Raw genomic sequence first — 22,754 nt, 5'->3', positions numbered from 1 at the left:
TCTGTATGACAACTGTGATATCACATGACCACCTACTAAAGACAGTCATTGACAGGACACTCCATGTAACATGATAACCTGGCGGTAATTTTAGAAACAGAGTTTGAATGAGTTTCTTTGTCCCAACAACAGCAGCCACTAAGACCTGGCCATATCGACTGCTACAAGTCAATTTGGTTGAAGTTGATGGAGCCTAGTTCCTATATGATACGAGTTACATTTGCTATGTTCATCTTCACTCACTACGTCTAGTCAAAGTCGTTACTCTAGCATACAAATCTGACGACTTTATTGCGTCCAAACATGATTTAGTTGACAGTTGTACTAATTGAATATTAATGAGCAATTGTCTGAAGCAAGTAAACTAATTACAACTGCCTTTCAATGTGTGATGGATTACTACTGACATGCACCATTTACCCTTCACCCAGCATGGGGTTTATTCAGATTAATGGTAAAATGTTTGACTTTGACTAGACATAGTGAGTGGAGATGATCGTAGTAATCATAATCTTTATCATATAGGAACTAAACTAGAGTAGATGGGGAGGCATTCTTGAAATTGATTTCGTATAGGAAATGCCAAGGGGAAGGTCATCATTTGAGTATGATTTTGACTTACACAGTATATTATGGTACTATTTAATGTACTTTTCAACAATACAGGAAAGCTAAATTTTTAAATAAAAGATGACTTATATAAGGTGACTGCTATTCCCTTTTCTATAATATGGAATGAAATAGTGATTTCTAGAACACACACACACACAATACAGTTGAGTATTACTTGAGTTTTATTAAAAAGTTCAATTTTTAGTTGTACATCCGAATAAATTCAGTCAGCTCATGAAAAAAGGGATGGTTATATATGATGAAAAATATGGTTGTCGTTGCGTATGTTTGTACTTTCCCCCAGAATAAATGTACACTTCACACAAAATATGACAAACATTTCAGTGAACACTTGTGTCTCATAAATTTCTTTATGTATATTCAAACATATCTGTTATCTTTACGATGCTCATCTGAATACAAGTGCCCTGTTAATATAAGCCACACAAAAGACAATACAACACACTCAGAATAACATCGCTTGTGGGTGAAATGGATGCATTGCTTTACAGCAACTTCGCTTGGTTTTAACTATTATTATTTTCACCCAAAAAGGTACTCTCTAGAGTACAATATCAACGGAAAGACAGAAAGAAATAGTCTCTAGTCTGGCTCTTACTTATTTTAGCTGAAAAAATGTTTGCGCCAAAATTAAGCTGAGTGAAAATGGCGTCACTTTCACTGCTAAATTCTGTGTAACTACATGTAATAAAGACAAATTTATTTCCTCTCAATCAGTACGCTAACTTATCAAAGTTATGTGGCTATAAATACACTAGTCAAAAATTGTTAATCTGCTAAAATAAACTGGAGCTGATATACGAAAAATTGTTTCTCTGCTAAATTTTGCACCAAAATAAATCCATTCACAGTAACATGCATAGACTACCATCAAGGCTATATTACCACAGTTATTAAAGACATAGATCTCAGACTAAATTATACAATGCAAGACTTGAAATGTGGAAAAAATCCATACAAAATTTCGTTTTTGACTTCAAATTCATAACAGTAGATTCTTGAAAAATTTTCATTTTTTTTATCAAATACTATTTACAAATTATCTTCTAATAGACAGACTATACTCTATGAGTGTGAGGTGGTCTCTTACATTTTTAATTTCAAAAATAAAGACTCTCCTCCCATGGAAGGTGCACTTGCCTGTCTAGTATTGGTATATCTCAAATGTTCAGATAACTCTTATTTTTGCATAATATATATCTCTGTGAAAATATTTGCTTTGGAATCCAAGACTTATACATGTAACACAAACACACTGTAGATAGTTTGAGTTGTCCATTTTGCTGATGTTAGACTTGAATATTTGTTTTCTAATTCCCCAAATACACTGTCAAGAATGTACATCTAAATTGCTGAGTGGTTATTCTGTAATGACACTCCCCTGACTGCTACTCAGTGATGATATAATCACCAGACTACTGCTGATTGGTCACTCAGTGATGACATCATCAGCTGGTCATTTCTGATTGGTTACTTTATCATGACATAATCACCTGACTATGGCAGATTGATTACCCTGTGACATTGTAATAAATTAAATATCATTACATTTACATCTAAACTTCATGAATTGTACTTTGTAGATATATTATGGCAAGCATAAATTACAAGTGATAAACATCCATCTTGTAGAATGTATAATCAAAAATAGGATGAAAAATATAAAAAAATGCTTCTAGATATTCCATTTTTGACCAGTTCCTTCCTTTTGACTTTGAAACTGTTACAGACAGCTGGCAAGAAAAAAAAGTAACTCTAGAAGGACAGCATGCAATAATTCATTCCATTTGACAAAGATTAATATCAGTGATTTAATTGGCAAAAAGTTGAAAATGCTGATTATATAAATCTTTTGTGCATCTACACAGCTTAAGTATATGTCATGATTTTCATTTGATTTGGTGAAAAATTATGTTAAAGTCAGCTTATCATACAGAATGGCTGTGAGGCATAGCATTAGCTGGGGTGCTAACTGTTGTTTTAATGATAGAAAATGGAAATTACGTTGTCACTCTGCCCTCACAAGAGAGGGGTTGACTGACTAATGTAAATGTAGGCTGGAAGAGGTATGTCATGTCATTCAGCCCTAATCTGGCTTCTCTTTCTGACGAAGTTCTAACTGATTGGTTGGCACAGCATGTCGTATCTTATATACATACTATTAGTGTAAATGGTACTTCAGTCAAGTTTCATGTCTCAAAGCACCCCACAAACTTGTTTTAGTGTTTACCATCTCAAGAAGTTTTGAACACCTCTCCTAGTAACTTTAAATACATGCATATCAATTTATTTCTGGGGTTATTTAATTTATTCATAAATTCAACATATAACACAGGACAGTTCTGCCATTCTTCATGCTTTCTTTCACTGATGGCTGTATTTACAAATCACTGAATATCTCCAATAACTAACAATGACAGTTATGATTATTAATTATCAGTAATGATTGACACCTGTCATAATTATGTCACTCATACTATCTTTACTACTGTCTCTGTATTAAATTTTGTACAAAAAAAAACACAAAACTACTTTCACATTGGTAACATATCAATATGTTGCCCAAGTTGATTATTTGATGCACTGTAAACATATTCCTACAAAAGTTAACCCATAACATAATATATAATACTCTAAAAGTACAATACAAGCAATAGTCAGCAATATATGATACAAGGCTGGTTACATTACTAGCCATGAAGATTTGTCTTGGTGATACTATCTCAAGAAGCTCTCACACCAAATTCTTGTGGTGGGCTTCTTGAGATAGTCACAAAACAAGTCTCTGGGCAATGATATTACATACACATTTATCATAACAATTACTAAGCAAGTAAATTTTTTACTTTTTTGAAAAGCCATTGCTTTAGTTTTATTATTACATAGCATTATTTTTATAGCGTAGTCGTTGGCCAGCGGCACCAAGCATAAGTTAGACCATCAGTCAAGCAGCAGTAGGATGCAGTATGTAATGTTATCTTGTACTTGTCTTCTAGCTTGCAATTTTGTCTTTAATGCTTGATAGGGACTTGGAAGGTCGTTTATGAACTAATGCAACAGCAGCTGATTGAAAAGAAAACATAATATATGCAGTTAATACACCCATGATAATAGTTAGGAAGCATGCAAATGATATATGTATTCATTTCATTAAAGAATAAAAACATTGCTCTTACGACAGTGTACAGTTCCAGTTCTGTTGAAAATGCAATCGTTTTATTTTAAGCGAAAAAAGAATTTTTTTTTTCAATACGGTAAATTTCTACAAGACATCTTGTTTATATAAAATATGTTCAAGGAAGTGATACAAATGTAGGAATATCAGCAGACACCTTTTTATATTTGGATGTATTTTTCTATTCACTCTGAAGCACTGAAGTATTAGTAATTTGTCATTTGGTATGACATTGAATATAGCCTAGTCTAGTTGTGTGTTAGCTTTGCCCACTCACTACTACGTGAGGAGTAATATCCACAATCCCATACAAGACTTGACTCTCAGCTAAAAATGGATGGATGAGAGATTTAAAAGAAAAAAGTATGCCATTGCAAAAGTGAAATCAGCCAGCTTGTTGTGTGTATGAACAGGAAATAGAAAGGCTTTGTTGTCATAAACCAGGATATCATGAATATGCATATAGCGCAAGTACACTGCATTGTGATAAACTTTGATGTTGTGTCCCAAAGGTCATGACCTGACAACTTCCTGGTTATATACAAACACATAGGCATATCTGTACCATAACCACCATACAAGGTCATACGTGTATCATTTCACATCAGGAAATAGTTACAGTGATCAGGACCTCATGACTCTTAACTTTTGTGGGAATTACAGAAACATGATTATGACTCTGGTTTCCGTATTACCAATTACTTCAAATAAATACATTAGTATGAATTTTCATGAAAGATGACAACACTTGCATGCAGAACCACACTTGTTGAAGCTATTGGAAAATCATCATAGCTCATAGAATTCTTTGTTTATTGAGAGAGAATAAACAGATCTGATTGTTTTTACACGTTTATTGACGTTTTTTTTTACATAGTATAAAAGTTTTTAAAAACACAGCATTTGGTCAGAGTAGAAAGGAATTCAGACAGGTTAGCTTGGTATTAAAAGTCAAAGAAATGTACATAGAGTGTCACAGAGGATTTGAACACAGTGTATAATCTTCATTATATCACTTCGTAATCAAAACACTAAATGGGAGTGAAATAGCTCATAAAAACTGGAAAGATTGAAAGATAGAAACCAATTACAATGTTTATCATCACACAAACATTACATCTTTCTTGAGATAAAGATAATATTATACTAGGACTACACCATTCTGTCACAGACAGATATGTAACCTTCTTGGAATGAACATAGATTCCAGGTTACTATGACAACATAATTAAATTGAGGGGGTATTGTTGATGGTACCGAAAACAGATAGAATGTATCAGATATCACAGATACTGATGATAGGGCTAAAACAAGCATCTTTGACTTCAAGGACATAGGAAGCTTGTAATTGCTAGAATGTTTTGAAGCGGTCTGACAAGTTAATCAAGTTTGGTAAAACGATACGAAATCCATATGAAATATACACTGACTATAAAAATGAACAACCGTTAGTTTACAAAATGAAATGAATATCACATCTGCTGATATCCATATACCAGTATTTTTCACAAAGCTAATTTCCACTAAAGTACTACTTCAGACCTGAATGTCACACATGAATGTCTTGTCACAATCAACATATAAAGTATGTTATTTACAAGTGTGTATTTATGCTTACCAAAATCTTCTGCTTAAAAACAATTAAGACACTGAACATAGTAGTTTTAAATGTTGATAGTCCAAAAATAAAACAGCAGTCATCTCTTAACCTCTTCCCCCTCCCAATCCAATAATAAAACCCAACAAGCTTTTTTGCATGTGAACCTTTTTACTAGTATGTTTCTAATATCGAGACGTTTTTAACAGTTTGAACAGTTTTACTTTCAAATAGTGTATTTTTGTTGTCTTTTATGTCTGTTTTTCTTTCCTCCAATCAGTTGTATAGCATTGAGATTATTTTTAATGTAATGCGCTTTATAAGAATTAAAAATTATGATTATGATTAACAAATCATTGTAAAATAGTGTAACGTACTGTCGTCTCATCTTGGTTACTATGAAATTTAAACTTGAACTTGCATATCTCAAACGCTGATTACAGTAGAAAAGTTTACCTACACCAGCACAGGTAAAAATAAACCACTTCAAGCCTTTTCAAATATTTTTTCAAATTTCCTCACATTCACAGATCTAAGAGTCAAAAATCTTTACCAAAATTGCAACCTTACTATGTGTTCAATAAAACTTCGGACAGATTTGAAAACATAAATAGTAGTCCTCTATGATGATGAGTGAAAACATATGTGAAAACTTTGACAAGTTATTTCATGATACACACAACAAACTGGAATATTTGAATATCTTTGTACTTTGAAGAAGACTGGAGAAGACTGTCCTGTCTAGTGATTATTTCAATCTTTTACAAAAAATATAATGCGTGTCACATTTCATTAATTTAAGAATACTAAAGTCTCTTAATTTTCACTGCATATACTCAAAACTACCTAAACCCTCATCACCCTCCCCCACCCTCCCCCTCCCACCCCCACCCCCCTCCCAGCCCCAGTCACACCCCCTCCCAACCCTGAAACCTAAAGAAGGTTCAATGTCTTGGTTAAAAATGGCTACTTGTTGCTTCTTCTTTTTTAACACAGAAATTGGACTAGCGGCCATGTTTGAACCTACCACTCTGTTCTTGTGGATACAAGACTCTGTCTGTTGTTTTCTTTAATACATCCATCCAGGATTTCTGCTCATCTGCAGTTTCTGCTGACAAGTAATATTCTCTGTTTGGTGTTACCAAAGTGAAGGAGTAGCCACCGTTCATACTAGTAATTCCTGCAGGTAGCCCTTCTCTCACAGTGTAACCGTCAGCTTTGTAACCAAGGAATACTTCTCCTTTCGGATGGGCATCCTATCACAAGAAATAGACATGATGTTTATAAAATATGTCTGATAAAAAAGACTACCTTTCCCTGAAAACAGCAGTCATTGGTAGGTTTACTTGGAAATTAGTCTATTTTGAAAGAAAATATTTTGTAAACATGGAACTTCATTTTGTGATTCTGATATCAATTGTAATAAGTTTTCATGCTCACTAAATACTTGATTTCAAAATACAGTGGAAATCCTTTCTAAGTGAATACAAAGTTTATCAAAGTCGCCTTAGATTTGACATCCTCATCACCTTTACTGTGCAATTTAACTGATAAAGTCACATGACGGATACTGGAAATTACATTTACTAAAAACAGTAGAAAAATCCAACATTATGTAGTCCTTTACTTCAAAACATATTGTCTATTCTTTTTGCAATCCTGATATTACATGAGGCTAGTTTTAAAGTTTTTTTTATGCTGTGACTTCCGTTCCACACTTACCAATGGGTCTGTATAATACATCAGTCTTCTATCATCCAATGTAAACCATCTTTTCCTGTATGACTCCTTGCCCTTAGGTCCGGATTTGAATAAATAGCCTTCCTTAACATATTCTCTGGTTAACAGCTCAACTAACTGTAAAGTTAGAATAGTGACATGACAGATTAGTGATCTGAAGTCTGTAGTTACTGAACAAGAACTGTCAGCAATAAGTTGATTTATCCACATGGTCAAATATTAAGGCAGAACTCCATGATGCGAAGTACAAGTGTGGTGTACTCAGGGTATTTGTGCAAGTGCTAGCTATGTTCTCTACAACGGTACTTTGACAAACATAGCAAGTGAGACTGCAACAGGAAACACTGCAAGCATGAATACAAATACCACTGAGTATACATACAAGCACTTATACACTTATACTTATAAGTTCTGTTATCATCACATTTCATATCTGACAGTAAAATTCTGTAAAAAAAAATAAAAAATCTTGCAATGACATGATTTTGTGGATCACACACTCACTTGCAATCAGTCATATTTTCGTTACTGCACTAGTGTAAATACCATGTGTATACGTATGTACCAGTGCAAGTAATCACTGATACATTATTCTAATAATAAATATTGAATTCCATAATAGTTATGATTTTTCCACAACAGATGCCAATTGAATAATATCATGTATCCTGTTAGATTACCATGGCAATGTGTCTATTTTGATAATATTCATTAAATGAATAAACAAACAAACTACAAGGTGTGTGACAAGAAGATAATACAATATACATAGTACTATAGTAGAATAGTGATGCATGTCTACACCGGAAGACAGCTTTCATTGATAAATGATCCATACATACAATTCTCTATTATCACTTCCCCAACCATTTATTACATACCCATTCTCTAATCCATTCAATTTACATCCCAATATTTTCATCCCGCAGTCTATATGTTTATACAAAAATTATCCTTAAATGTTAATTCTCCCTTTTTTGTTAAAAAGTTTCACATTTGATATCTGGACCTCCTTCCAAAATCTGTATCATTACCCCCACTGATACATCTGAACAATGTTACAACCAAGATCGGGGTTGTATGGAAAGTGTAGACTATGCAACATCAATACAATTGAAACAACTTTCAGTTTTTCCTTTTCAAAACATCACTCAGTTAGTGCCAGGATGCTGTACTATTTTTTTGAGACTGTCATTGCAACATTGTATTACTATAGGTGATAACATTTTATACTTTTAGTCAAACAAATGTTGGTACAAATCTTCACTCATGACCTGTTTACCAAACACAACAACATTGTGGATGTTGGGTGACCACAATGAGAGTGATACACTGTAACTTACTTGCCTCACAATCAATGATACAGGTGAAAACTATTTTTAATGATGGTTCCACTAAGCAGTATACTCAAAAGGGAAAAAATTATAATTGGTTCATTTATAACGATGTTGCATAGACTACACTTTCCATATAATCCTGATCTTGGTCGTAGGTTTCATGCCTCCCCTCCCCTCCCCAAACATGCTGATATACGTACAGTCAGTGACCTGAACAACATAAGAATTACAACTTACATCAGCATCATTGGCACCTGGATAAGCAATCTTGAGTCTGTTGTAACTTGCTGATCTGATAGCATTGTACCAGTCTACTATGTCCTGTGAAAGGCAAAAAAAATGTCACACACATATTTTGACAGACGAGATCATTAACTATGTATAATACAGTGTCACATACTTACAACATAAAAGAATTTAAGAACTAAATATTTCAGAACCCGCATGCATATTAAAACAAAGATAAATTTCCCAAAAACTATGTTTGCGCTACTTAAATTTCATGACCATACACTTAAATGTCTGGATTATATTTGTCAAGACAAAGAGATTGTTGTAAAAATGATGTCATCGTTAGAGGTTTTCCCATAATCTTTGCAGAAATCCACAAATGGCTGAACACATGTCAAGTGCAGTAGTGCTTATTTAAAAGAAAAATCATCTTACTAACCTGTCCGTCATCACTGTAGACGTAGAGATTTCTAGTTGTACCATCTTTGACGTATGATATTTGTAATCCGTTGGGATTACCAATCTTCTCAGGACAAAATGTGGCATTAATTTCTGATAATCTAAGGCTTGCCTTGGGCTCTTTATGCTAGTAGGGAAATGATAAAAGGCAAAGTATTAATTTCTGGTAACCTAAGGGTTAATATATGCTTTGGGCTCTCTAACCTAGTGAGGAAAATAACAGGTAACAAATTACACAAGTGATTAGATACAAATAATCTATACTTTACCTCTGGTTTGATAAAATATTTCAAAGTATTCTCTTCCTCATCAAGTATAAACATTCTACTTTGGAATTTACTATCTTCTTTTCCCCGTTTCCATAGAAACCCTTCCTTCCTGCCATGTAGGTACGTCTGTTTATCTATATCCATAAACTCTTGTCTCTCATATTTGGCTCTTATCCACTGTTCCCTCAGAACACTACAGACAGGAGAAAACGACATCAAAATGTTTTGTTATGATATACATCATAAGGTGAGTTTGGTACACATACAAGTTCACAGCCACAGTAGCTATTACTATATGGGTTTTCTGGCAGTGAACTGAAGTCAACCTGAAATTGATGTGACCTTATCCATTTTGATAAGTTGTCCACGCTTCCATGATATCCAACATCTAGAAATGAGAATTCACAAAAGTTTGCACACCAGCTATACATGTATTTAGTATTTTATACAATTTTTAAAAAAAACCCACACAAACATATAGTTATTAATAACAACAAAATCTAAGTACTCTACGTAGTAAGATTGTGAAGTGTGTACACAACAAAATAACTGTGTCAATGTACATCATGCGTTCAAAAAACAAAACAATAACAACTACCACAAAACCTGAGTAACTATAGAGTTTCAATGAGGTCGCACAATGTTTTTATTGTCTCACACACTTTTTTTGGAATTACACACACAAAATACTGACATATTGATAGCAAGCACACACATAAACTGTTACATTTTATCTCATTGTGAACACAAATACAATTTTGTGTTTAAATCTTCATTGTCTCTCATCTGACAGTGATGTTGATTTGTGTTTGAAGTCAGATAAAATGTATCATTTTATATGCTTGTGTGTTATCAATGCCTGTCTGTATTTAGTAATTTGTAACAAAAAACACTATATTGCCTAATTGAAACTCTATAGTCACTCTAGGTTTGAAGTAAGTCCAAAATACAAAATGGGTTTTCATTCACTCGCCAAAAACTAAGAGCCAAGAGCTACGACTGTAACTTTACTGTGACGGTTTTTCTACAAGCCATAGGGTGGTTGGGTGAAGTGGAGGGGAGGGGGAGGGGAAGGGGGTGTCTACTGGTGATTAACTTTGAAATCTTCTATTAATATTCATCCAACTAGAGATACGCATACACAGTAAAGCAGACGAAGATTACCTGTGTCCTACAAGGATATTCCTGTAAAATAAGTCATCTCAAGTAAGTTGTTCTGATTTTAAGAATATGTGATAAACTGTCGTGTTCATTTGGAGAACACATATATTTTGAATACACAGATAGTTAAAATGTTCTAATGGCTAAACAAACACAACACAGCAACAACAACAAATGTTTAGTTTTCTATCAAAGTGTTAGGTTAAAGCAGGCAAAAGGAATTTTCTCACAACACCCTAGGAGGCAGAGGAAGGTATCATTGAATACTGACAAGATTGTCAAAGAAAACTAAACAAAGTTATCATGTTCTTATTTAATTTTCACTGCAGGCTACAAGCCATGATTGTGGTACAAGATTTGCTAAAAGTCTGAAAAACTTCTCTGTGTAAAGGTCAAAGGTCAAACTTTCTAGTTGTGCACAAGACAGCACACTCTTTTTTTACTTTCAAACAAAACTCAAAACCTACACAACAAGTGTAGCAGGTAAAGAAAATAGAAAGGTGGTGAGACATAGGAGATGTGTAATTACAAATTACGACAAAAAATAAGACAAAAAACTTTGTATTTTAAAACCCTCTAACAACGAAAATAGCACAGCACTCTTATGATGTGATGACATTTTCTGATAACCTAGAATGTTTAACTAGAGTTAGTGTGGTAAATCTGTTACAGTCAATTTCACGAGACTTTGCTGAAACTGCATGTGCTTCACACTTATAAAGGAAAATTAATGTGTGGTTGCAACTATCATAAATTCATCAAGGATATTTTAAAGCCGATGCAAAATACTTTTTTGCACCTTTACGCTGTACGCCTTTCCTAAAAAGAGAGACAAAATTGAGTCATTCACGACCCAAGAAACAATTTGGTTGCTTGACATGAATGACAAACTGGTCACAACTTTGAGCAATTTGTCACTTAAAGCTATGTTGGTGGTGTAGCATCAGTTATCTATTTCCCAGGGTTCAATTCATATCCATGGAGAGTCCCAGGATATTAAGGCAATGTTGATTGCTTAAAAACTGGATTTCATCTCTCTTTTTGGGAATGGTGAATGGTGTAAAGATGTGAATTTTTTTTTTACCTGGGCTGTACAACATTCTCAATCAATTTATGATAGTTCTCCTAGCCACACTTTAATTCCCCCTTTAACATAGATAATTTTATCCTTGATACTATGACATGGGGGTAGACATAATGACAACACTTCAGACATGGCCAATCATTCCAAATGAAAACAAAGTAATTGTAAAACACTGTTAACATTGGAATCATGAAGTCAGGTATAAATGTATTTATGTATTTATATATAGCAGACATCAATGACTTCAGTGGTTACAATGTTAGAGTTATTCATATTCTGTTTTCATCAATTTGTAAAATAGTGGGCATGTCTGGAGTGTTGTCCTTATAAAGTGGGCATGTCTGGAGTGTTGTCCTTATAAAGTGGGAATGTCTGGAGTGTTGTCCTTATAAAGTGGGAATGTCTGGAGTGTTGTCCTGAGAAAGTGGGAATGTCTGGAGTGTTGTCCTGATAAAGTGGGAATGTCTGGAGTGTTGTCCTTATAAAGTGGGAATGTCTGGAGTGTTGTCCTGATAAAGTGGGAATGTCTGGAGTGTTGTCCTTAATAAAGTGGGAATGTCTGGAGTGTTGTCCTTATAAAGTGGGAATGTCTGGAGTGTTGTCCTTATAAAGTGGGAATGTCTGGAGTGTTGTCCTTATAAAGTGGGAATGTCTGGAGTGGTGTCCTTATAAAGTGGGAATGTCTGGAGTGTTGTCCTTATAAAGTGGGAATGTCTGGAGTGTTGTCCTTATAAAGTGGGAATGTCTGGAGTGTTGTCCTTATAAAGTGGGAATGTCTGGAGTGTTGTCCTTATAAAGTGGGAATGTCTGGAGTGTTGTCCTTATAAAGTGGAAATGTCTGGAGTGTTGTCCTTATAAAGTGGGAATGTCTGGAGTGTTGTCCTGATAAAGTGGGAATGTCTGGAGTGTTGTCCTTATAAAGTGGGAATGTCTGGAGTGTTGTCCTGATAAAGTGGGAATGTCTGGAGTGTTGTCCTTATAAAGTGGGCATGTCTGGAGTGTTGTCCTTATAAAGTGGGAATGTCTGGAGTGTTGTCCTTATAAAGTGGGAATGTCTGGAGTGTTGTCCTGATAAAGTGGGAATGTCTGAAGTGTTGTCCTGAGAAAGTGGGAATGTCTGAAGTGTTGTCCTGATAAAGTGGGAATGTCTGGAGTGTTGTCCTAATACTGTGGGAATGTCTGGAGTGTTGTCCTGATAAAGTGGGAATGTCTGGAGTGTTGTCCTTATGAAGTGGGAATGTCTGGAGTGTTGTCCTTATAAAGTGGGAATGTCTGGAGTGTTGTCCTAATACTGTGGGAATGTCTGGAGTGTTGTCCTTATAAAGTGGGAATGTCTGGAGTGTTCTTATAAAGTGGGCATGTCTGAAGTGTCGTCATAATCTACCCACACTGTAGTACCACAGATAAAACATGCATATGACACACACACAGTTTTGACAATGTCTGTTTAAACTAACTATAATATTAGTATGCAGTACATTGCACTCTTCTACATTATTAGTAAATGGTTAGTAACACAATCAACTGACAACAACACACAAAATTAAAATGATGTTACAGCCATTGAAGCCTGCTCTCGTTACTTACTCAATTTTTTTCTTAACACCACTGTGACAGCAAAAGAAACAAAAATAGATATATTTATATAAAAAGACAGCCTCTAAGTAGACAGGTCAATGTTTATATTGCAACCATGGTGATATAAAATAAACAAAAACAACAACACCAAAATATTGCCCCTCAATCGTGCTATGGAATAAACAAAACAATAATAAAAATAAACAAAATTGCACCATTAACCCATATTATGCAGTTGATATGAATGATGAAAATTTGCTGAGAAGTATTTTGTTTTTAATTTTGCTTCTCTTTTCTAAAGGGGGGTGGGGGTTGAAAATGAATTGTATGAACATTTGAATGACTGTAATTGGCAATTTTCTATATTTTAAAGCTATGAGACAGTATAAAGCAAACCCTATTTTTGGCACTATTTATATTTGCATCACATCATCATAAAACAGAGTTGCTGGTTTGAAAAGCTGAAGTCTAGCTGTGATAACTATTTTATACAAATGGCAGAAAACAGAGACGCTGTTACGACTTTTAATATTATAATCTCATTTCATTTCACACCATACAATAATATCATCAATACGCTCTTTCCCTTCATTTACTCCATTGAAGCCTTTCTGAATTGCTAGCACATAAAGCATCAATATACAAGATAATTAGATGTTTTCTTTATTCAGCCAAGGAAATTACAAGTGACCTAAGGGGCCTTATTACAATGAGTTGCAAGATGAGTGGTGATAAACCCTTAGGTTACAAGTATTTTATTGCTGAATAAAGAAAAATATTGAGAATACGGTAACATAATTATACTTCCTCAAGCATAATCTATGACAAATCTGGAAAAATAATGGCAATCTGGAACGTTTTGACTCATACTTTGAACAATGCAGAACCAGTGACATAGACACGGGTTGCCATGACGTACGACAACCAGGGTATATAATCCATATTTGCTGTTCAAAGACAATAACTAGACTTATGAATGGCATAATTTATAGATATTCTGGCCAAATACAAAATTTGTGTTTTTTCACAATCACAAGTACAATAATCATAGGGTCCTACTTTTACACAATGAAGGAACAAAATCTAGTTGCATTTATACTTTTTTTGTAAAATAAGTATTTCCATGTATTGTTATTCTATACTTTGAACGGCAATAGTTTGACAAGTAAAATGGACAAAGAGATAAAAACATTGTGAATATTTAAAGGTCCAGTCAGAATTAGGATTCCAATGTGGGTGTGAAAAACAGTTGTCTGGGAAAGCTTACATAAATTTTGACCCAGAACAAAATTATCCTATCTAATCCTCATGGCTCCACTGACAAGATAACACTAATATAAGAACATGGGACTGAATCCCTGGCCTTTAAAAGAAATTAAAATACTGTATATATATTTTTGAGGTTTGATTTTTGTTATCTTCACATGATCATCATACTTACGGAGCATCATTGAACCGTGGTCTTCGATAACATGGTGGTACATATTGTTCATATTTCTCCTTAGCTGAAAGGTTTCCAGTTGCTGCCATGAACTGAGAAACAATGGTATACCCAATGTTAACGTGTAATTGTACATGTAGTAGTCTACCACTTAGAAACTAAAAGTTCATTGTAAAGGTCAAAGGTCATACAACTCTTAGCCTCTTTACACAGCTTGTAATACTAGTAACAGCAAATGATTGATTTAGCCACACCCCAATGGCAGTTGTCAGTATCCCTGTTTGTAGATATTTACATCAGAATCACTTTAAAAATTGTCATTCTTGTGCATATATATGTTCATTTGCATATTGCCATATAGGCTGATGTACACTACCACCCCCCATTGTGACCAATCAGTTTGAGTACATAATTTTCTAACAATATTAATCATTTGCCATTGCTAGCAATACATGGAGTTAGTAGGACAGCAAAATAAAATCACAGATCGCAATACAACCAGGCTAAACAACTCATAGTCTGCAAGTCAAAGACACTCTACAAGACTTAATGCTCTACATGTATGTCTTGGATTTGTCATCGAGAAGCAACATTTGACAAGATGTGACACAGGGGTAAAGGTGTTGTGTGTACTATTTTTGCTGTAACCTATCAACCAAAGACATGAGCATATTTCTTGAGTTCTTTATTGTGGGAATACCCCCTCACCCGTGGTATAATGTTCTCCTACAGAAAGCTGATCAAATGCAAATTTGAATTTAAAGATGGACTGAGAAACAGTGCAAAGAGTGTTTTCATAGTCTCAGTATACTGTGAAACAATAGTAAGAAAATGTCACCAAAGACAATTCAGTTAAATGGATATCCACAGGGTAAAACTGACATTGATCAGCTATGGTCTTGTGGAGAATTTAGCAAGTTCAGAGCATGAGTACCTCTTCAAGGAATTTTGTGCAATACGATATTTTGAAAGATACAAACTTTTGCAAGAATTTGTAGTTGTATTTGATCTCATTTGGTCAAGTATAAAGAAATCATATGATATTAAAGCTGAGAGGGTTACAACAGTAATGCACACTTATACTACAATACCCATTTGGCTTGGAGTCTTAAAATCAGGACTTTTATGACATCGCCTTCATGTCTTTATCATTATATAAAGGAAGTAAAGTGTACCAAGACCTGTCTTAAATGCATTGAGGATTGTAAAACCCCAATATTGTTTTGCATTTGCATAACATACATCTCTTCAAAAACAGAGAAGTGAATTAAGCATATTTTGGTGATAATTCATTCACTGTCAGTTGTTGCTTGATTGTTTTTGATTGATTTTTTTGATTGATTGCTTCATTTGCATAAATTACTTGTCATTACTTTACACTTGTACCTTCTTTTGCATTTCATTACCATATCCTTGGTGCATTAAATATATCATTACTTATAAGAAATAGGCAAATAAACATGCTAATATGCTCAAAATTATAAAAGAACAAACCAAAATGATACCAGATATGCAAATGAAGCACCAAATGACCTGAGATATGCAAATGAAGCAGCAACTGACCTGAGATATGCAAATGAAGTACCAACTGACAGATATGCTGAATGTCTGTCAAAACAGCTAATTTTTATTTGTTATCAAAGAAAAGATAATGAGTTGCACAAATCATGTAACAATATTTTCCAGGGTTTTGAAATATCCTTAATGCATTAAAAGGGAATTCCATTCCAGGTAATAGAGATTTTCATAAAGTGTGGGATAGGGAGAGTCATTTTCATGATCTTACATCACGTACAATTACTTGTAATTTCAGAGAAACATTTACTTGATCTTGTGCCTTCATTGGGTATGTATAAGAGATGTTTTACACTGAAGGGAATAAACACTCAGGAATAATGTATATTCATTGTGGAACAATGACTATATTAGTTCTCCTGACTCCCATGATGCAATTGCCCATAGCAAAGAAGCCCTACAAAGATGCACGATCAACTTGATGTTTCTCTGAAATCGCAAGTAATTGTAGGTGATGTAAAATCATGAAATGACTCTCCAGAACATAGACAGTACCCTCTACTGTCTATGTTAGATTAGAACCAATACTTTATGAAAATGTGTCTATTTCCTGAAGTGATGTTCCCCTTTAATGACAGTGTCAGCTATATTTTAATTCACCTTTAGGTATGAACCCCTTTTAACAGTTCTTTGTGAAACAAGTTAGCAATGATTTCAATATTTTTTTTTTTTTAATTTACAAGTCAATTCAAAGTATCTGCAGATGCAAAGCACTTGAGGGTACAGAGACAATTAACCCTCCACAAGTCAAGTCCATATAAATAAAAAGACAGCGGCTATGGCAGGATTAGGGTTAAAGAAAAACATGTGCAACTTACTGTTTTCTCAACAGATTTGCAACCAAAAAGAAAAGACTAACTATAAGGAAGACATAGCTGTAACTATTAGGGAGGGAAGCTTAATTTCTGAAGTTGTTTAAACTGGAAAATTATGCAAACTACACAGAACTAAAGTGGACAGTACGTCAGTACTGGATGTCCCATAATACATACTAACCTCAACCCGATCTGTAGTCCATTCATCCAATTTGACAGACATCACCTTACTTATATGCCTGCCCAACATTTTATGCATGTCTGAACATTCTTGACAAATAAATATGCCTATATTATAGGATGCCCAGTCAGGGTCTGCAAACCAAACATGATGCCAAAATAAAACACACGTCATATAAAAGTTTCATACGAGTGAACGATCAACTTACTTCGACTTGGTCATCGTTCCAATTATCCAGAAGGATAGATTTGACTTTAGTGATATGTGTACCTAACTTTCTATGAATGCCTACACATTCTACACAGAGGAAGACACCAATATTATACGAAGCCCACTCAGGGTCTGAAAGGAAATACACAAGCTCAGGACACATGGTATAAATAGCAGAGTGAATGTTGATGATAGCTTGGAAAATAATACACCATGTATCAAGTGTTAGGTTGAAATGTGAATTGTTGTGCTATGATGGAGGCAAATATAACAATCTATGAGAGGTGGAGGGAAACGTATACATATGACACAGTGGATAGCATGGGAGGGGGAGGGGGGTCTGAAGTAATGGATGAAAATGTGGTACATTCTTGGATTAGTACATGATTATGAAATGAAGGATAGATTCACATAACAAAATCAATGAATTTGGAACATAAAGACAACATTTTGCAACTCTAAAGACTTGTTATCTGTTTGGAAATAAAGTTTGAGAGATGTGTCAGAAATCATTCAAGGTTGTTCACATAACTAACTTACTGTAGCTTTGTTTCCATCTGTGAAAACAGACATCAAGTAAGATCAAACACCACTGCCAAGTTTGAAATTCCCTGTAGCTCTCTCTACACACACACATTTACATACATACATACATACATGCATGCATGCATGCATGCATGCACACATACACACACACACACACACACACACACACACACACACAGTGCATTTTTTTCAGCAAGTTTTTACCTGCAGACACTAATTACACTAATCGAAAGTACATAACGTAAACACCTTCCATAACAACGTCATACGATAACCTAAAATTCCATCGACACAGAGTTGAGGACATGCAGAAATTAACTTGATATATTTCTTACAAAACTAAGTTGACATGGCTTAAAATGAGTCCCGACTAATTATACACTAAAAGTTTACACAAGTAAAACACTGGATTGTAGACCATGGATTGAACCATTCTACTGTGAGTGTAATCATATCAGCATACATGGAAAGCATAATGTCACAATAATAGGTTAATTTTTTCTGAGGTTATCGGGGGGGGGGGGGGGGGGGAGTAATCTTGTCACAGTAAATATTTGACTTTAATATAAGGAAACAGTCAAATAACAACTTCCATTGTAGTCAAAATAATGCCATAAATTAAATTGAGAGCAAGCTTAGTGGCCAACCTCTCCTTGTAAACATGAATTATTATGTCTTGAAATTTAAAATGCATTTTGAGAGTATGTAGTAAAGACACTTTTTCACAAACCAGAGCTGTTATTTCGTCCACAACACAGCGAAATAACGATATGGCTTTACTACACTGTATAAAGACTATACATCTAATGGGTAATTTATATCAGGTAACATATATTGGTATTACATACTTCAAGCTAGATTATCTATCAATTAATCAAGGAATTCCCCTTGAGTCAACACTAAGTATCTCAAGTAGTTCAATATTTAATTAACACAATTAATGCAGTATTAAGACAACTTAGATGCAATATAAATGAAATCAGTGGAGTACAAACAAGTAACCATTCAGCTCTACACATATCTTACTATTCATAGTAATATTGTGTTGTCTAGTCTAGTTATTATTTGTGTAGTTGTTTTCGTTTTCTACGTTCTTTCTCTCTCTCTCTCTCTCTCCATGTATAGTCAAATGAACAAATTCTACCGAAATTCTAGCTAAATCTCCTGCTGGGGAAATTATGAACAGTGCATGCCAGTAGTAATCCATCAAACATGCACAGGCAGTTGAAATGGGTTACTGTAAACGCATTTATTAGGGCGCGTATTATTTTTCGCGGTTTCACTCTCCGCTAAATTAAATACCCGCCCTTAATTAGTGCGTTTACAGTACTTTGTTAAGTTAACTACACACCAAACCTGGGATCCACTCTGAAAGTAAGTAACGCAAGGACCCAATAACGTCATCACATTTATATCAAAGCTCCAATAGCATAAACTAACGATGTTGGTGGTAGGGAAGGAATTTCGTGATGATCGTAGCATGTATACTTCTAGTATTTGTTGTCTGGCTCTACAGCTCCTTTTCATCTATGATCTAGGGTAACAAAAATCTTACCAACATTGCTACTTTAACAGTTTCTTTTGCATTGACTACCATTGTCTTAGCAGATCACCATGAAAACATATACATTGCAATAAGCAGGCATGTTAGTCAATTAAAATATAACTAGTACTTCAAAGTTTTGTTAAGCCAGATGATACGATGAAGCAATGTTAAGATTTCGTCAGCCAGAAGATGATTTTTATCTACTCAACTGATTTCCACTGTTATATACATCTAAATATAGAAAAATATCCAGACCACCTGACAAGCGGCATTGATGTTCACAACATTATAAACACAATTCAAGGTACACTTTCCAGAGTTTGGGCAGCCATAGACTATATTATGTAATTCATGTTAATGTCAATCAATGCTTTTGTATAATAGTGACACTCTGGGTAAACTCTACCAAAGTTTCCAACATAATTTAAATGTTTTACCACCAAATCATAGAAGATGTGGAAGGGATCTATTTTCTATGTATCAAAATATTAAACAACATGCAAACAACCATTTTGGAGGTAAAATGCCATTTTCTCCATAATTCACAAATTGTACTTTTGGACATAAATATGAAAGGATTATATTTTTTTTTCATAATTGTTACTTTTTTTCTTAGTAAACCGTAAAACATGTAAATATCTCATTCCCTTGTCCACACTCTTCTGTGTACTAAATACATTCTCGTTTGTTTACAGTACTTCAATATTAGAACAATGTATTGACTTGTTCACTCCTCTACATTTCAAGGCTTCCTATTAATTCAGGACACTCACACTGGCCACTAGCCAAGGCCATGTGATAACACATACTTATAGTACCAGCCATAATTACATTTAATGACTGAAAATTACTGACAAAATCTTAAGAATTATCGAACAGGCCTCGGCCACACATCATCATGTGTTTAGTGTCACTCTAACCTCTTGCATAGTATGAGGGGTCAACTAAACTATAATGCCATGATGTTGTCTCAACATGTTGACATTCCACACAAAAGACCTAACATAATAACCTTCTAATTACTCACTCACACATATTGGGGGTTTACTCAGAGAGTTCTGACCTATGTTACAAATAACAAATGTTTTGACATGTTGATACATTGATTATCAATGTTCATATCTGGAAAGTAAGTCATAAGTACATTATGTGAATATGAAATGCACAAACAATTCCATGTTGACATATAGATACAATATTTAATATTTCAACCAATTCAAGCATGTATTGCATTTCTGTATGTATAAGTGTTACACACACATACACATTTGTCTGTGTGTGTGTGTGTGTGTGTGTGTGTGTGTGTGTGTGTGTGTGTGTGTGTGTGTGTGTGTGTATATATATATATATATATATATATATATATATATATATATATATATATATATATATATATATATATATATACACACACACACACATACATGTACATACATAATATATACATTTTCTTGCTGACCTGGTGTGATGCTGTTACTGTTAGCAGTGAATACTTGTAAGAATATTTTTGACAAGACCACTCAGTTTTTTCCCTTTGCTAAATTTGTATTTCTGTCTAGCTAATACAATTTTTGACACAATTACTAGCACGACTTCTTTTTCTTTCTAACCAAACCCACCCACTTGTGACATCTGACTGACTCCTTACATGTAAACCGGATGCATGCTTAACATTCGTGTTGTTCCCCATTGGATTTATCTGGAATAATATTAATAACGACCAAATGTGATCATAAGTCATGGTCTTCTAGTTGCCTCACCAAACGACAAACTATTCAATGTTGCACCAATGCAAATTGTAATCAATGCGAAACCCGGAAGTACAGTTTTGAAAGACGTGTTACAAACTTGAATCGATTGCTTCTTCCTGACTTCCGTTGGCGCGGTCAAGGGGTTCCCCCGTGGCCCTTTCATACATTGGGCATATACTAAATTGCCACGATCATACATAAATTTAACAACATCAACCCAACGTACACACGTCTTTAATACGAGTGGTCATCATACTTTTAAAATCTGTGATCAAAACTTTCTAAGTTCGAATTTATGGGAACGCGACAGTTGTCTCACGCCAGGGTGCGGTTTTCTAGCTGCATTTGTATGGCTTCAAATGATCACTCCATCAGTAAGTTTAAACAAATAAGATTGAATATTTGACTAACCTGGAGCCCCACAGTCTGCACACACATGATTTCCAGGACGTTTCATCAGGTCCAAGAGTGCTTTCTTGTTTAACTCCGCCATGTTTCCAACCCAACTCAATCAATCCAAGCTTCGTGTGTCGAGGTCTGGGTAAAGTTCGTCATATATGCAAATATGCTATGCCCATTTTAGGTAGTTATGATGATGTCATCTGTCCAAATATGGTTCTCGTGGCTGCGCCAAAGTTCCAAGAACAAAACTTTCACTTCAAATAAAACTATACTATTTTTAGTCTGTTTATTCAATAGAAAGCCGGAACAACGCCAGAGAAAGTACATGAAGTGCACGTTCTCACTTTTACATTTGTCAATTGCGGTAAAGGATACGCCATAAACAATGTTATGTCTCTCTAGCGCCAAGCTGTTTGTTTTATCAATCGTAGACCTTACACGTGTAGTGTCTATGGTTTTATCCATGGTTGACTGATCTGATATTTGGAGGAAGATAAATTCCATCATATGATATTCAAGTCTTTGATATCACTACAATAAGGCCCAAAAAATTGTTTGATTTTGATTTTTGCAATTCTCATCTGTCACTCAGTCTACTTATGGCAGTTACTGTTCTTTTTATGTGTATGGATGTGTGTATGTGGGGCAGATGTCATTTGCTTGTTCATGATTGGCTCTGCAGTTTTCTTCACTGAAGTTGGGAGGGTTATTATTGTGTTTCCCCACTGACCATTTGTGACAATTTTTTTTTGGCCTAATGGTTTGTTTTTTCTTCTTCATCCTTATAATTAAATAAATATATCAACTATTCATTCTTTAAATGATAGTAGTACATTTTTTACATTGTAAAATTACCTCAAAAAATGTTCACATAAATTGGCTCCAAGGTTTAATTTGGATCAGAGTCAACAAATCAAGAACAAAATCAAAGACGCAAAATATTTCAAGCTCCACCCCTATTTCAAACCATCCGACTTTCCAAGCCCTGTGGCCCCACTTTCATCCTGAAATTGTTCTACCACC

At 34.5% G+C, this 22,754-nt stretch overlaps 1 protein-coding gene across 5 annotated transcripts; it reads right to left on the bottom strand.

Annotated features, from left to right (window-relative positions):
• Positions 1 to 789: 789 nt before the first annotated feature.
• Positions 790 to 21,877, bottom strand: LOC144435958 (arf-GAP with dual PH domain-containing protein 1-like). 5 transcript variants are annotated; one of them, XM_078124598.1, is made up of 10 exons: positions 21,741 to 21,877; positions 17,277 to 17,410; positions 14,706 to 14,797; positions 13,274 to 13,294; positions 10,606 to 10,626; positions 9,442 to 9,634; positions 9,153 to 9,299; positions 8,720 to 8,803; positions 7,128 to 7,262; positions 6,327 to 6,661 (listed from the first exon to the last, which is right to left on the bottom strand). In XM_078124598.1, exons 1-10 carry the CDS (start codon positions 21,820 to 21,822, stop codon positions 6,410 to 6,412), a joined length of 1,161 nt encoding a protein of 386 aa, XP_077980724.1. In that variant the 5' UTR covers positions 21,823 to 21,877; the 3' UTR covers positions 6,327 to 6,409. The 5 variants fall into 5 exon arrangements, with proteins under 5 accessions (XP_077980726.1, XP_077980724.1, XP_077980725.1 ...); XM_078124599.1 differs by lacking the exon at positions 17,277 to 17,410 and adding an exon at positions 17,485 to 17,618 and having other exon boundaries at positions 21,741 to 21,863; XM_078124600.1 differs by lacking the exons at positions 10,606 to 10,626; positions 13,274 to 13,294; positions 17,277 to 17,410 and adding exons at positions 790 to 3,696; positions 17,485 to 17,618 and having other exon boundaries at positions 6,433 to 6,661; positions 21,741 to 21,863.
• Positions 21,878 to 22,754: the final 877 nt, after the last annotated feature.

This window comes from Glandiceps talaboti, chromosome 5, assembly GCF_964340395.1.
Source record: "Glandiceps talaboti chromosome 5, keGlaTala1.1, whole genome shotgun sequence".
Taxonomy (NCBI): Eukaryota; Metazoa; Hemichordata; class Enteropneusta; family Spengelidae; genus Glandiceps; species Glandiceps talaboti.
Note: the sequence above shows the minus strand (reverse complement) of the source record. Positions and strands in the feature narration are given on the sequence as shown.

Coding starts and splice junctions, on each gene's coding strand:
- LOC144435958 (XM_078124600.1), bottom strand. CDS start 21,822: ATGGCGGAGTTAAACAAGAAAGCACTCTTGGACCTGATGAAACGTCCT. Junction 17,619..21,740: donor TGCAGACTGTGGGGCTCCAG/GTTAGTCAAATA, acceptor ATTTCCTTTCAG/ACCCTGAGTGGGCTTCGTAT. Junction 7,263..8,719: donor CAGGTGCCAATGATGCTGAT/GTAAGTTGTAAT, acceptor CTAACTTTACAG/TTAGTTGAGCTGTTAACCAG.